The sequence below is a fragment of the Phocoena phocoena genome, chromosome 17 (genome assembly GCF_963924675.1).
Source record: "Phocoena phocoena chromosome 17, mPhoPho1.1, whole genome shotgun sequence".
NCBI classification, from domain to species: Eukaryota; Metazoa; Chordata; class Mammalia; order Artiodactyla; family Phocoenidae; genus Phocoena; species Phocoena phocoena.
In genome coordinates, this window is record NC_089235.1 from 39,627,322 (window position 1) to 39,643,327 (window position 16,006).

Consider the following 16,006-nt stretch of genomic DNA (forward strand, 5'->3'; position numbering starts at 1 on the left):
ATTGGTTCACTGGAGAAAGGTCAGAAAATATAGTTATGCAAAAATAAGAAAATTAAAGCCAACTTTCATCAACCAGAAACAGCCAATGCTGCCAAGACTTTTTATGTATATCTTCAAAACCATTTTGTTTGCATAAATATGTAAATATATTAGATATTTTATTTTTATTTGTAACAAAAACAGTATCTCAAACCACAAAGCTTCATGGGAACAACCAACCAGTTTGGCTTATCACCATATTCCCCAGTGTCTGGCACTTAGCATTTGGCCCACTTTAGGTATTTAATATGTAAGTGTTGGGTAAATAAATGAATGTGATTTTATTTTTAAATAATGTATCATAAACATTTCCTATTCTATTAAATATCTGCTTAAATCATTATTTTTCCTTTAATTTAATTTTATTTATTTATTTATTTTTGGCTGTGTTGGGTTTTCATTGCTGCACGCGGGCTTCCTCTAGTCGCGGCGAGCACGGGCTACTCTTCATTGTGGTGTGCAAGGTGCGCAGGCTTCTCACTGCAGTGGCTTCTCTTGTTGCAGAGCAGGGCTCTAAGCGCATGGGCTTCAGTAGTCGTGGCACATGGGCATCAGTAGTTGTGGCTCACGGGCTCTAGGGCGCAGGCTCAGTAGTTGTGGTGCACGGGCTTAGTTGCTCCGCGGCATGTGGGATCTTCCTGGACCAGGACTCAAACCCATGTCCCCTGCATTGGCAGGTGGATTCTTAACCACTGTGCCACCAGGGAAGCCCAATCATTATTTTTTATATAGTTCCTAGTTCATGGAAAATGCTCAGTAAATATTTATACCCAATTTTAAGGCTTTTGATATATATTGCCAAACTATCCTCCAGTCATATCAATTTATATTCCAATCAGTAGAGAACAGTACTCCTATGTACACTTGCTATTACAATGTAAATCTAACCAACTAAAACATCAGTAGAAAAGTACGAAAGTTACTTCATGGTTATTTGGTTTACCTTTTTCAATACCAGTAAAGATGAACGTTTTTATGTGTTTTACTGTCATTTATAATTCTCTGTGAAGTGCCTATTTATGAATCTTTTTCAAGTGATAGCGTCATTTTCTTAAGTAAGATATGCAAAAGGAGTTGAACGATTGTGGGTAAAATTTTAAAAATCACTCTATTAATTTACTTTTTCCTAAATTAAAATAATACCCAAGTTATGAATGATTTTCCCAAACTGCTCATTTTTAACCTACTTATTGAGTAAATTATACCTCAGAAGCAGAAGGTTGTCTCGATTTAATAATGGGTTCTTCATATATTTTTCTATAAGACGGCAAAGAGCCTAATATTCCTGGATTTACAAAATCAATTAATGCAAAAAATTCTTGGAGATCATTCTGAACTGGAGTACCTAAAGAGATAAAAGTGATGAGAGGTCAAGTTTGTGTTTTACAGTATCACGTCTTTATAGAAATTTGTACTCTCTTCCCTAAGAACACTAAATACAAGCAAAGTCTCCAACTAAGAAAGACCAGCTAAATCAAGTTTTTAAAAATTAATAATCATATAAAACTTTAACTCTGGTTTTAACTGTGAACTGAAGTCTATTGAGTACAGCATTTTGGCTGAGTATAGGCTCTAGAGTCTGACTGCTTGGGTTCAAATCCTACCTGCATCACTTATTCTCTGAGTTACCCTGAAAAGTTACTTACCCCAATTTTATTTGCTGTAAAATTAGGATAATAATAGCAGTTCCTAGAGTTGTAAGGATCAAATGAGTTAATTCATATACTATTGTGCCTGCAGCACAATAAACGTTCCATAACTGTTAGTTGTTATTATTATAATTATAATTGTGTGACTCTGGACAAAGTTACTTAAGCTCTTTTAAGTTAAACTCGGGATTTTTTTCCTTATAGAAGTGGGAAGATAATAATTTCCCAGTGTTATTACAATGAAAAGTAAAGACAATGGATGTGAAGTGCCTGACATTTAGTAGACACGGTGAATGGTACCTATTATTAATACCTTACAAAGTTATCAGATAAAATTGGGATCTTCATTGATCCTAAAGACTGACACAGACTGTAATTGATTGATATACCCTGCACATACTACATACTCAATAATATTTGGCTAACTAATTTTCAAAGAGACACTAGCATGTTTCAATAATTATAATAATATCAAGTGAACATATATATCAGCATAGTAAAACAGCATAATTTCAGATGAGTTTCAAATAACAGACTACAAAAAGCTGTCCAAAGATATAAATAATAGAAGTAAATAAAAATGCACTTATTTCAATAACAGACAACACAAATTTTTACAATGTTAAGGAGTTTCATGATCACCTCCTTTGAAAGTCAATGCATAGACTCGAGGTTGGACCAATGCTTACTAATTTTTTTTTTTTTTTTACTAATTTTTTTTAATACACCTAGTTAGTTCTAAATTTTTTAGACACATCACAGAATTAGAGAAAATATATTTATGTTGGTATGCATTTTGTTAAACCTTTAAAAGAATATCCATGACAATGATTAATAAAAATAGGGGGAATGGGAAAAGCAAGAAGGAAAGAAGGGAACAAAAGGTACAAGGATCACTGTGATTGGCTTCCAGACAGCCAGCCAAATGATGAATCCAAGCTAATCATGCTAGTTCTACCCCTTTGCCAATGACTTATGTAAGAAAGCGTTTGTCTTAGACTGGTTTCTCAGAAGCAGAGCCTGAGATAAGGATTAGGCTACACATGATTTATGGAGAAAGTATTCTCAGGAGAAAGGGAATAATGGAATCAGAAAATGCAGGGGAAGAAACTAACAATTTAGCTTGAGCAAAATTACAGGGAGCCTTAGAGCATAAACTACATTATAAAGGTGCTCCTGAAATTATCCTGAGGCAAAGGAGCTGGCATTTTACTTGCTCCTCTATACGAGTCAATCACTGACCAAGCTGCAGGGGAGAGAAGGACCTCTCACTCAACCAATGATAATTCTCCAGAAAAGGCAGGAGACATGGGTTGTTTAATCAACAGTTCCAGCAGCTATGGGGTGGGTCCAACAGCCCAGAAAAGGGGAGCTCGTGGGGCACCGACAGTTTCCACCAACAGCATGTGACCGACCCATCCTGTCCAATGAGATATAAAAGGAAGTCAGGGAGGAGCCTGGGATAGTCTCCTCACTCTTAAAGATGGAGATAAAGGCAGAGCCAGCCCCTGTTCTCCTTTAAATATCACCACATCTAGATGTGATGTCTGCAACTGCTCTGGCCACTTGTTACAAGCATGAATATGAAGTCAACACCAAACATGGCACAGCAGAGAACAAAAAGAATCAGAATCCTTGACAACACTGTTAAGCTGATGTAACCCCACCCCTGGAACATGCCCTAGCTCTAGACCTGCAGTTATGTGGGAGAATAAGCACATTTGATCCACATATCTGTTACTTACACCTGAAATCACGCCAATTGATACACAAGGGAAAGAGGCAAAAGCAAAACTGGAAAAAAGAAAGGCAGACAATAAGAAGGGGATCAGGAAAAGGATTTAGGGCAGAAAATAATAAGGAAAAACAGTAAAGAAGAAAAAGAAAAGAAAAGAAGGGCCTACAAGATAGCCAAAACACTAATATAGTATCATTCTGAGTTGTCACAAATGTTGTCTAGAAGTAGTTTAGTCCCCAGTTCACTGCTTTCAGTATTCTTTTCTAATTCTAGACTATGCAGAACCTGTAGAAGAAGCTAAATAATATAACATTAATGCAATAATTATAATAATAATTATAATAGGTACTTTATATTATAATTAATAATAGGTACCATTCACTGTGTCTACTAAATGTCAACATTAAAAAACTCCTGTGACAAGAAAAAAGGAAACACTAAAGATTTTCAAGTAAAGTTTGTATGTTTACTAAAACTATTTTCAGGGCTATGGAAGTGAAACTTCTAGGGAAACTGAGAGAACTCTTTCTCTTTCCCTACCTCTATCCCAGCAATAAAAGCTTTTTCTTTGTTTTACTGTTTACTTTTTAAGGAGACATAAATCTACCACCCAACCAAAGTACTGGAACATTGCTAATAACCTACAGCTATATCCGCATCTATTATCTCCATAAAAAGCTCTAAGAGCTCTTTATACATATTCATACATGTATCTTTCCTTCAGGTCCTATAATTCCACTTCTAGGAATCTATATAGAAAAGTATGTGCTTGTAGATATCCATCACCACATTTCAAAATTATGCACTATCATAGGAAAATGTTTACATTAAGTGTATTTTGCTGTGCATGTGTGTCTATGAATAAAGACGGATTTTGTATGTATATATAAAAAATATGTACGTACGTTCTCTGTGTGCATGTGTGCATGTGTGTGTGTGAATAATGAAACATGACAAAATGTTAATGGCTCATTAAGAAATTGAGATTGAAGGATGATTTCCATTCTCTACTTTCTAAGCATGCTATAATATAGCAATATGTGTATGTATCTCTGTGTGTCTGTGTCTGTGTGTGATATATATATATATATTTTTTTTAAATCGTATTTCTTTTTTTTTTAATTTATTTATTTATTTTTGGCTGTGTTGGGTCTTTTCTGTGAGAGGGCTTTCTCTAGTTTTTTAGCAAGCGGGGGCCACCCTTCATCGCGGTGAGCAGGCGTCTCACTTTCATGGCCTCTCCTGTTGCGGAGCACAGACTCCAGATGCGCAGGCTCAGGCTCAGGAGTTGTGGCCCACGGGCCCAGTCGCTCCGCGGCATGTGGGATCCTCCCAGACCAGGGCTCGAACCCATGTCCCCTGCATTGGCAGGCAGATTCTCAGCCACTGCGCCACCAGGGAAGCCCGATATATATTTTTAACTCTCACTTTTTAATAAGAATTTTTTCAAATCTCAGATTTTTCTTTTTTATAATATAAAGAAAGGATATCTAACATCTAATGAAGGATATCTAACATAATAAGAGATTGTGGATTGAACTGTGTCCCCTCAAAATTCATATGTTGAAGCCCTAATTCCCAATGTGACTATATTCGGAAACAGGGCCTTTTAGGAGGTAACTAGGGTTAAAGAAGCTCATAAGGGTGGAGCCCTAATCCAATATGACTTGTATCCTTTCAAGAAGAGAGAAAGACATAGGGATGCACACACTCAGAGAACAGGCCATGAGAGGACCCAGCGAGCAGATGGTCATCTGCAAAGCGAGGAGAGAGGCCTCAGGAGAAACCAAACCTGCTGACATCTTGACACTGGACTTCCAGCTTCCAGAACTGTGAGAAAATACATTTCTGTCATTGAAGAAATCTACCACCCAGTCTTTGGTATTTTGTTACGGCAGCCCTAGAAGTCTAATACACCTCTATTAAATTTTAATTTAATTTAATTTTAATATTAAAATTTCCAGTAAATATTAACTAAATATTCTTCACAGCACTGGGCTAGATAGCAGCAGGAAACAAAATCAAAATTACTTTCATTTGATTCTTAAATAGCTTTTGAGCACCTATTATATATGAGCACTGTACATACTCATATATAAATGTTACTTCCTAATAAGACACAAAACACATTGGGAGTAAGATATGCTGCCACTATAAAAAAGAAGAATTTATTCAGGCAATTCTAAGGAGATAAAAACCAACTGTAAGTATTTCTAAATGTAAGAGGTTAGTTAGTGCTAGTTTTCACCTACATTCACAGCTCAGGAGCAACAGAGACAAGGACAGGAAAACAGAAACAAGATAAAGAAGACAAAGTACGAATAAAGGGGGCAATGCTAATTCCTCAAAGGAAACAATCTCACTGGTCATCATCAGGACAGTCCTTCTGAATGAAGTCCCAGAATCAATTTCTACTGAAAATATTAAATTTAATCTGTAACGCTAGTTGAACTGGTATTTGCTTATAACTGAGAATATTAGTAAAACTGTCCGTTTTTGCTAAAGGACATTATCTGTTTTTCAAATAGAGGAGAATCTATTATTTTTTTATTATTCTATTATTATTACCTAAAAGTAATCTTAGTTTCTCACTCTCCCTTTTTATTTTTCTTTCCCCTTCAAATGCCAATCTTTTTAACTCCATAGCTGTTAACTCCATAAGCAATATTGACCCCACATTGAGCAGTAAAAAGAAACAGTCTCTGCTTTTTTCTTCCAACACAGTGTAACTAAATTCAGCTAAATCTTTTTTCCATTGCTTTTCTGACCCCAAGGATCTCAAAATCAAAAGCTAGTTAAGAAGTATAAGGAATCCACTTAGTTTCTCAAATAGCCAAAGATACAGAAATTACCTAGATTAAGTTTTCCATTTCCCCAACTCATTTTTTTCTTTAAAAACAGCCTCTACTAAATGTTCAAAGTCCGTTTTTCTATTCTCTGGTTTCCATATCACCAGTATTACTGACAAACATTTGTTGAACATCTACTAAATTTGGGGGGGCAGATATAACTGTAAGATTTGATCCCTGTCCTTTTTATCTTTATTATCTTTAAGTGACTAAATGTGAAGAATGTAAAGGTCATTTAACAGTTCCCAAAATCATTTCTAAAAAGCACATATAGTTTTAAAAATCACATTTGGTAATGGTTAATACAATCCTTCTTCACAAATTGGAAGTCAAATGATCATAAATTACTTAAAGATGGTACCCTCCACACCCCAACTCAATGAGAGCACAACAGGGGGAGTTTTCTCTGTTGCTCCAGGGCATACTTCTACCCTAAAGATGTGGAATGGAGGAATAAGCTGTTGGTCACACCCTTTCTCCCTCCTCATTTAAACTTCAGAGGAGAGCTCTGACATGCATATAGGACACATGAGACACCATGAGATATGATGTAATAAGGATAATCATGCCCTGCCCATCCCTTCCAAAAGGTTAAAGATGATAGGGAAAGAGAGCCTTAAGAAGAAAACGGAAGGGTCGCAAACCTTAGTAATGAATACAACTCTCTTCTTTCCTCTGCTACCACATAAGACCAGAGTGAGGTGTGGGAGAAAAGCTACACTGAGTTATTCAGGCCTAATTCTAGTGTAGGCCTTAAGCTAAAAAGGATTGGGTAGAAACAGATTCTTGTATTTACACACAGTCTATCTCATCCTTCCGGACAGTCTGGGCCAGAAGCTTTGGCCAGCAAAAAACCATATGCATACAGCACAAACATATAAAAATAGAGGATATTTATATTAAACACTTACCATGTATAGGGTAGTCTTCCAAGACCTTTACATTGATTAACTCATTTGACCCTCACAACAACTCTGTGAAGTAGATGGTCTTACTATCCCTGTTTCACACATAAGGAAATTGAGGTACAGAAAAGTATAACTTGCCCAAAGTTGCACAGCTGTAAATATCAGACTTGGAAAGCAAGCACAAGCAGTCTAGTCCCATCTCCTACCTTCTTTACCATGATACCATTGTGTTTATTCCTCAAAGAATCCAAAATCTGGATTGCAGAACATTACATAGGATTTAAATAATTCAGAATCCTACCAAGACTCAACTAACATAGGTTTATTAGTATGAATTCCACTCAATACCATCAATTCTTTGGATGCCAAACATCATATTACAAGTTTTGCATATTCACTAGGCAAAAATACCATCATATCTCCCCCAAAGTAAATACAGACCAGTTAGAATTATCCTTTTCTCACAGGCGAGGCTAATGAGGGCTGTAGTTGTCTTAATGGTACTGTTCTTCAAACGATGCCCTTCATCACAAATTAGAAGATCAAATTTTATATTCTTAATTTGATCCAGGGAACGAAGTAACATTTCATAACTGATGATAAGAACAGAATAAAATGGACATTTGGTGAATTCTTCTACTTTGTGGTCCTAAGAAAAAAAGATAATATTTAACAAATCATGGGCAAAAACTGTGTGAAATCAAATTTAAGCAGCGTATTCCTGACAACCATTAACTAGGTATTAGAATATGTTAACTCATGACCAAATTGTAGGGCAAGATTCCATTTATCTCCAAAGAGTCAGAGCTACTTACACTTGAAAAACTGCTACGTAGACAGTGAAAACTGCAGTATTGATTTGAAAATCTAGAGATTTAGTAAATGACCGGGGCTAAACTTTTAAAAGTCTCTTACCTGATCAACAGTAAATATCTTGATCCTTTCAATTCCTAGCCATTTTTGAAATTCTTTCCTCCAATTATTCACCAAGCTTCCAGGTGAGACAATAAGTGTCTTCTTTATTACTGGCTTGCCACCATAGGGTCCCTGACACTGTAGAGTCCAGATGAGTGAAATACATTGCAATGTTTTCCCTAAACCCATTTCATCAGCAAGAATAGCTCCACATCTGCCATTCACCCTGTTAGAAACAATTATACTTCCTTCAATTACAAAAGGAAAATATTTTATGTCCCTAACATCATCACCTATTAGTCAAGAACCAGAAGCTGATATTTTGTACGTAGGATGATCCTAGCCCCCACTAAACACTTTTTCTAGCTCTTCAATCAGCTGATTTATGACATATCTCTCTTTTGCATCTTTGCTAATTATACTCATTACATATTTGTGAACTAAATTACTAAAACAACTTGAAATTAGAGTTGAATCTAAATCATCTGTTACTATCATGTATCTATATTTAGAGATTAGAAATGAATCCCAATTTTATATCTACCTTTGAATAATTTAACTATAACCATGCTTCTCATCACCAACAGTTGAGCAGTTTTTATCAGTTTCAGTATTAGATATCAAAACAGTTTAAAATACATTGAAATGTAAACCAGAAAGATCTACTGGTCTGTATTTATGATTCTCTGGCAGTAAATGAAGTCCTCAACCAAAACAGCTCCTTGAGCTGTAAGAAAAAATAAACACTAACTATTTGATCTAATACATGTAATTTAGTAAAACTCTCATCCAACAAACCTACTTGGTTAATGTAATTTAAAATTAAATATTATAAGGAATATAATATAAGTAAGTGGCATTTTATAACACTTCATAGTTTTTAAAGCTCTTTGAAGGTATTAGACATACATTTTTAAAGTTACAAAATCCAAAGGAATTAAGGATATTACCAAAAATATAAGTGTAGTTTGTTAATCTATTGTATTTCTTACTAGTAGAAATAATAACCAAAAACAATTTTATAGGGGACTTCCCTGGTGGTCCTGTGGTTAAGAATCTGCCTTCCAATGCAGGGGACGCAGGTTCGATCCCTGGTCGGGGAACTAAGATCCCACATGCCACGGGGCAACTAAGCCTGCGTGCCACAACTACTGAGCCCATGAGCTCTGGAGCCTGCACACCACAACTAGAGAGAAGCCTGCGCACTGCAACGAAGAGCCCGCACGCCGCAATGAAAGATCCCGCAGGCCTCAACTAAGACCTGACGCGGCCAAAAAAACCCACACCATTTTATATATGTTCTCCATTTCAAAGTGTAGAGAAAAAATTACAAACATGCATCATAGCCACTATTATTATTTTAGGTCAACAATTTGCCACTGCAAGATGCCAGCTAACTGAGACATAGTGAGTGGCAGAGAGAGAATAGTGATCCATCATCCACCATCCATCATCCATCATCATGGTATAGGGAAGAGAACAGGAAGACTTCTCTTGAAGAAGATGAAACTTGAGCAGAGTTTTAAAGATAAACAGGAATTCATTACATTAATCAGGTAGATCAGTACAGTTGGAGCTTGAAATGAATTGCAAGCAAGATAATAAAAGCTAGGAAGCTGGCAAAATAGGAAGAAGACAGAAGATGAGGATACTTATCCTTGAAAGCTCAGACTGTATCCTGTAGGTCAGCATCTCCCAAACATCAGTCTTTCATGACTACCATTACAATTTTTTGCCATACATGTGATACTATATGCTATTATTTATTATTTTTCTCTAAACCAACTCACTTTTTAAATTAGATTTATTTGAAAACTCTTTCTAAGCATAATTTATCTGTGAAACAAAAAGTTTAATGTGCTATTTCTTTCTAATTATTCATTAACTCAATATGCTACTATTAAAAGTTAAAAATAAAGTTTGTCCACGTATACCTAAAATGATCCCATACACAACCCAGTAAAGTGCATATCACAGATTAGGAAACACTGCTCTAAGTTCTGAGAATTGTAATAATTTTAAGCAAGGAAATGCCATGTTCAGAATTGTTTTCAGAAAAATCAAGCTGGTGGTGCTAAGGAGAATGAACCTGACAAGTATCAGAAGCAGATACACAAGTTAGAAACCACTGCAATAATCCAGATAAAATATAATTTTATGACACCAGTTACTAGAGCTGCTACAGTGAGGTGCCAGAAACAACTAGGATCCAAATGATATTTGGGAGGTCAAAATAATCAAAAGTTTAGGTTTGATTAGATAGAGAAGGTGAGAGAGAAGAAATCAAAGATGATTCTCAGGCCAAGCGAGATAAGATCTCCAAAAGGAAGAACAGATTTGAGAAAGAACATGAATCTAGAAAGTTTCTAGGAAATAGTTTTCCCTTAACTTGTCATCATTCAACGGGTTCTTAGAGTTTGGGGAAATTTACATTCCCAACTCCCTAGTAAATGACCAATATAAAAGTCAAGGTCCTATGCATTAAAAACAAAACAAAAAAGGACTGGAAGGAAATGTACTAACATGTTAGCAGAGACCTTTGATTTCTTTTTACCCCCTTTGTCTGGTTTGTATGTATGTGTGTGTCTTCTATTGATACTTCAACTGTACTTCGACTACAATTCTTTAAGAAAACTCAATTTTAAAAGGAGAGGAGGGGGACTTCCCTGGTGGTGCAGTGCTTAGCAATCCACCTGCCAATGCAGGGGACACGGGTTCCATCCCTGGTCCGGGAAGATCCCACATGCCGTGGAACAACTAAGTCAGTGAGCCACAACTACTGAGCCTGCACTCTCGAGCCTGCAAGCCACAACTGCTGAGCCCACATGCCACAACTACTGAAGCCCACGCGCCTAGAGCCGTGCTCCACAACAGAGAGGCCACCGCAATGAGAAGCCTGTGCACCGAAATGAAGAGTAGCCCCCACTCGCTGCAACTAGAGAAAGCCCGTGCACTGCAACGAAGACCCAACGCAGCCAAAAATAAATTTAAAAAATAAATTAAAAAAAAAAATCTGCTTAAAAAAAGCTGGGGGGCGGCTTCCCTGGTGGCGCAATGGTTGGGAATCCGCCTGCCGATTCAGGGGACGCGGGTTTGTGCCCCGTACATGCTGCGGAGTGGCTGGGCCCGTGATCCGTGGCCACTGGGCCTGTGCGTCCGGAGCCTGTGCTCCACAACGGGAGAGGCCACAACAGTGAGAGGCCCACGTACTGCAAAAAAAAAAAAAAAAGAACTACCTGCGGAATAAACATACACATTAAGTACCATTTGCCATTCCTACCAACTAAAATATATGCTGTACCCACTGAGATGCATTATATATCAGGCTTGTCCTAGAAAACCATTATGTTGCAGGTTAAATCAAAGCTCAGATTAAACAATTTATTTTCCTACCTCATTCCCATCACACATTCATAAAGGAATATGATCCCTTCTTTCTGATGTGGTCGAAGGTGAAATACAAGGTGAGGATCTATCACTACATCCACAACAGGAAAACAGTTCTTACTGAACATCCACTGGTGATTATTATCTGGTCGTGGCATAACAAGGGAATCTTAAGAAAAACAGAAAAGTATAATTATAAATGTATTCCAATTTCATTCTGTCAGTAACTACATTATCTTGCTCTAATTACTCAGAAGGTAGAACTATTTGCCACCATTTGTGGCAAAAAAACTTTGAAATTCAGTAACATCAATGCTAAGCAAAGGTACAAAATTAAAAAAATAAAATCTCTTGCCTTATTGATGTAAGATTTCATGCAAAGAATTGCGAAGAGCTTTCCAAACTTCATGCCCAAAAGTGCTTTGAAACCACTGAAATTCACTGTTGTCTAATAAAGAATTCAGCCACAACACTTAATAGTTCAGTATTCAGAGCAAAGAGAACTATTTCCAACTGAAAGCACAGGCTGGAATTTTGCCAAGATGCTCTTGCTAATACTCACAACTTCTTATTCTGGAAAGGCTTTCTAAATTTAATATAAAGGCTCCCTTTTTTCATTCTTGTACCCACTAACAATGACCATTACTCCTATTATTCAGAAGAACTGAGAAAGAATGACAAATTTTCCATTGACTTCACCACCATTATTTGCTTAAAGTTAATTACTTCGTTCATAAATGTAAAATTCATGAATCTTTGCAAAGCAGCATTAAGTAACCATCAAATAACAATGGAATTCTTTAGAAACACGCTAATACAATTTAAAAGATTTATTAAAAGTCACCCAAAAAAACAAAATCAAACATAACTAGAAAGCTGGTCTCAACTGATAAATCTGAAATCAGAAAATAAACTCACCAAAATAATTTTTGGATATATTTGTATATTTGGATATATATATGTATGGTTAAAAAAATAAATTTTAAAAAATAAACAAAAAGAAAAAAAGGAAGAACAAAGATGAGAAAAGGAGATTTTTAAAAAATGGGTTCCAGGAGATCAAATATGGGAATTCCCTGTCAGTCCAGTACTTAAGACTCTGAGCTTTCACTACCGAGGACAAGGGTTCAATCCCTGGTCGGGGAACTAAAATCCCACAAGCTGCATGGTGTGGCCGAAAAAAAAAGAAGATTAAATAAATAACTATCAGTGTGGAAATACACAGTCACAGGAATGAGAGTCTGGTTGTGTTTACTGATAGCAATTACCCAGAAGAAAATTTTCTGTCATCTTCCCACGTTTCTGAGCAACCAGGAATTCACCTCTCATTTTTGAGGTGAATTCCTGGCAGGCAGGGGACTAGGGAGTGAAAATGGAAAACTTGGCCTTTGGGTTTCCTCTATATCCCAGTAACAAAGCAAGAGTGTATGCCTTGTGGATTTCCAACCAAGAAATGGCCCCGTTTTTTTCTATCTTTTAGAAAGGACAAAGGGAAAAAAAGAAGATAGAGGTAAAGACGATACACAGCTCAAGCAAGAAGGACCACAGAATCTTAAGTCATCTAACAAAGTACCCAGCTTCAAGAAAAATAAAACCTAAAGCACCACAGCAATAGGACACCAATTCAAATCTTAAGATGCTCCTCAACCTTCACAATGATGAGGCATCGTTCAATGCTAACAAAATCTGTCATGCTTTAGTTTTAAGTGTACAATTTAGTCCTAACCTTAGCAAGATTAAAAAAAAGAGAGAGAGAATAATCAACTATTTACCATTTACAAAAAGGGCTTGTTACACACACCCACACATGCTCATATACACATATATATAAATTATCACAATAAAATTTTTCATTCATTCAGTCAACAAATATTTATCATACACAACATATACCAGGCACTCTAAGTCTCTATGGTAGTTTTTAGAACCCACATTTTACGCATGAGGAGGCAAAAATATTAATGAAGTGACTCCCCCAACAGGTTGAAGAACCAGTTAGTTCAGTGGTAAAACCAAGACTCTAACTCAGGTCTTTGACCAAGTACAGTATTCTTTTCAGTTCCCCACAGCCCTCTATTTTTACATGACAGGAAGGCAAAGAGAAATAAGAATAAAGGAGAGAAGGAGGCTTGTTAAAAGAGCTAGTGGGACAGACAAAATATTTAGATAAAGAGAAAAATCAGAAGCATAAGCTTCCACTCTCTAAATTTCAATTAAGTCTCAAACAAGCTAGAATAGAGCTAGGAATTTTTAATTTGGGGGTTTTAATCTCAATTATGCCAACAAGTTATTTTAATTCAAGCAAGTCAGTTCATCCTTCTGGGACTCAGTTTCCTCGAATGCATAGTGAAGGGATTGGTCTAAATTACCTAAAAGGTCCCTTTATTTCAAAAATTCTATGTTTCCATAATACTTGCAAGAGGGGAAAATAGTTATTCTAATACTTTTATTTATGATTATTTTAATAGTTATTTTAATGCTTTTATTTTACTACTGTTACAAAAAAAGCTTATTCTCCAACTTCTACATCTACTACACTATAATTCAAATTCCTTGTCTGTCTCCTCTCCAAATGAGAAGCTCTGTCACGACAGTTTCACCTCGGGGCCCAATGTATAAAAGGCACACAAAAAATACTTGTTGACTGAACAATCAAATTTTAAAAAGTCATAAACAGACATGGTTTTATTTTTTATGTAGTTTTTTAATTAAATTCATTAATGTGCAAGTTAACTTGATGAACTGAATTCTCGTGAATAAAATTTGAATTCTTTACATGACATCTGACCTTTCAATATTTTAATACTGAATTAAATCACTAATATACGTGATCAAAGCATATGGTCTTCAAAACGGAAGCTCAAAAATATTCCTAACTCATGAATTTACTAATTTTTCTCCCTACTAAAGATATCAGATTTTACTCAAAATCATATACATGTATGTATGTGTGTATACATCTACAATTTACACAATTTTCCTTTAACACATGTATAGTATTTTGATTACTGTATTCTTGCAATTGTACATATACTTATGAAATAATTTTCACACTATATTGTTACTCAACTTCAACATTATCCCTTACGTCAGACTGTATGTCTGAAAAATAATATTTACTTTTACCTGAAAGCTTTAATACAAAATTTAAACTTTAAATTCACATACCAAAACATCTTTAGACAGTAAAAACATAATAGGTTTTATTATGTTCAAATTAGTTTTGAAATCTTACTTGGTTCATATGGGTCATGGCGTGGTTTGCAATTTTGGAAACTTTTCTGTCTATTTTCCTTTGAATTTAGTTTACAGACACTTTTGAAAGGGTTAGAGAAACACTTCTTGACAGCTTGAGAAGAATGTAAGGCAGCAGAACTTCCTCCTCCAAGCTGAAAACATCTGCCACTGTTGAAATCATCTGGAGAGATTATACCCATGACTTCTATTTCTTTTCCACCAATCGTCATTGTTTGGCCCTCTTCAATCTTTTCAAGCTCTTTGAATTTATATCCAATGCCTTTAAATTGAGAAGAAAAAAATTAATTTAATTTATTGACACTCTAAAATGACTTAATTAGTGTAACCAGAGTCTTCTTCCTGTAACTGTACAGAATAAAAAACTACTTGGAATGCAAATAGCCTCATATAACCATTAGCCAGAACAAAAATATAATTTATCATTTTAGTAAAAACACACACACATACATGCAAAAATCAGAAGGCATAAATAATTATATAGTTATAAAAATTAGCCAAGTTTTAGAGAGGCAAGGCTTTTCTTAATTACTGAAAATACAGCCTATTGTATTCATAGTTTTGCCATCTGCTGTCTGTAGAAAATCAAGCCAAGAAAAGAGTTTGATAGACTATATGGACCCTCCTTTCTTGTGAACAAACTAGAGAAATACCAGGGCAGCTCTATTTCCACTTGGAAACAGCTGGAAATGTGCAGAACTAGCAATAAAAACAATTTCTACCACAACTAGTACTGTACTGTTCCACCTGAGATAGCATAGTAAAAATATATTTGTCATAGAGGCCACTGATAGTCCAAGTTCTAGCTCCTGAATAAAAAGTGGCATAGGGCTTCCATGGTGGCGCAGTGGTTGGGAGTCCGCCTGCCGATGCAGGGGACACGGGTTCGTGCCCCGGTCCAGGAGGATCCCACATGCCGCGGAGCGGCTGGGCCCATGAGCCATGGCCGCTGAGCCTGTGCGTCCGGAGCCTGTGCTCCGCAACAGGAGAGGCCACGGCAGTGAGAGGCCCGCATAACGCAAAAAAAAAAAAAAGTGGCATATTTTATAATAACAAACTTGAGTTATTATTAATTCAACAGACATTTATTAAGTGCTGCCAGGTGTAAGTAAGGTGCTGATGCAATATAAATATGAGTAAGTTAGTCAGAGTCTGTTTAAAATGAACTCATTAACCAGATAGAGTGAGGGAATTTAGATTCCTATGCTTGTCTACATTAAATGCATGGTTTTTGTGCCACTAGGAGGGGCAAAAACTGTGTACAAC

General features: G+C 36.1%; 1 protein-coding gene across 1 annotated transcript in view; it reads right to left on the reverse strand.

Moving 5' to 3' along the window:
* The window catches only part of RAD54B (RAD54 homolog B), an 89,649-nt gene that overhangs the window by 17,957 nt on the left and 55,686 nt on the right, over positions 1–16,006 (reverse strand). Inside the window, exons 4-8 of the mRNA XM_065895581.1 lie at positions 14,721–15,002; positions 11,492–11,654; positions 8,099–8,324; positions 7,625–7,832; positions 1,245–1,384 (exon numbers count right to left, since the gene is read on the reverse strand). Coding sequence (XP_065751653.1) covers positions 1,245–1,384; positions 7,625–7,832; positions 8,099–8,324; positions 11,492–11,654; positions 14,721–15,002 — 1,019 coding nt within the window. The remainder of the gene's footprint in view (positions 1–1,244; positions 1,385–7,624; positions 7,833–8,098; positions 8,325–11,491; positions 11,655–14,720; positions 15,003–16,006) is intronic.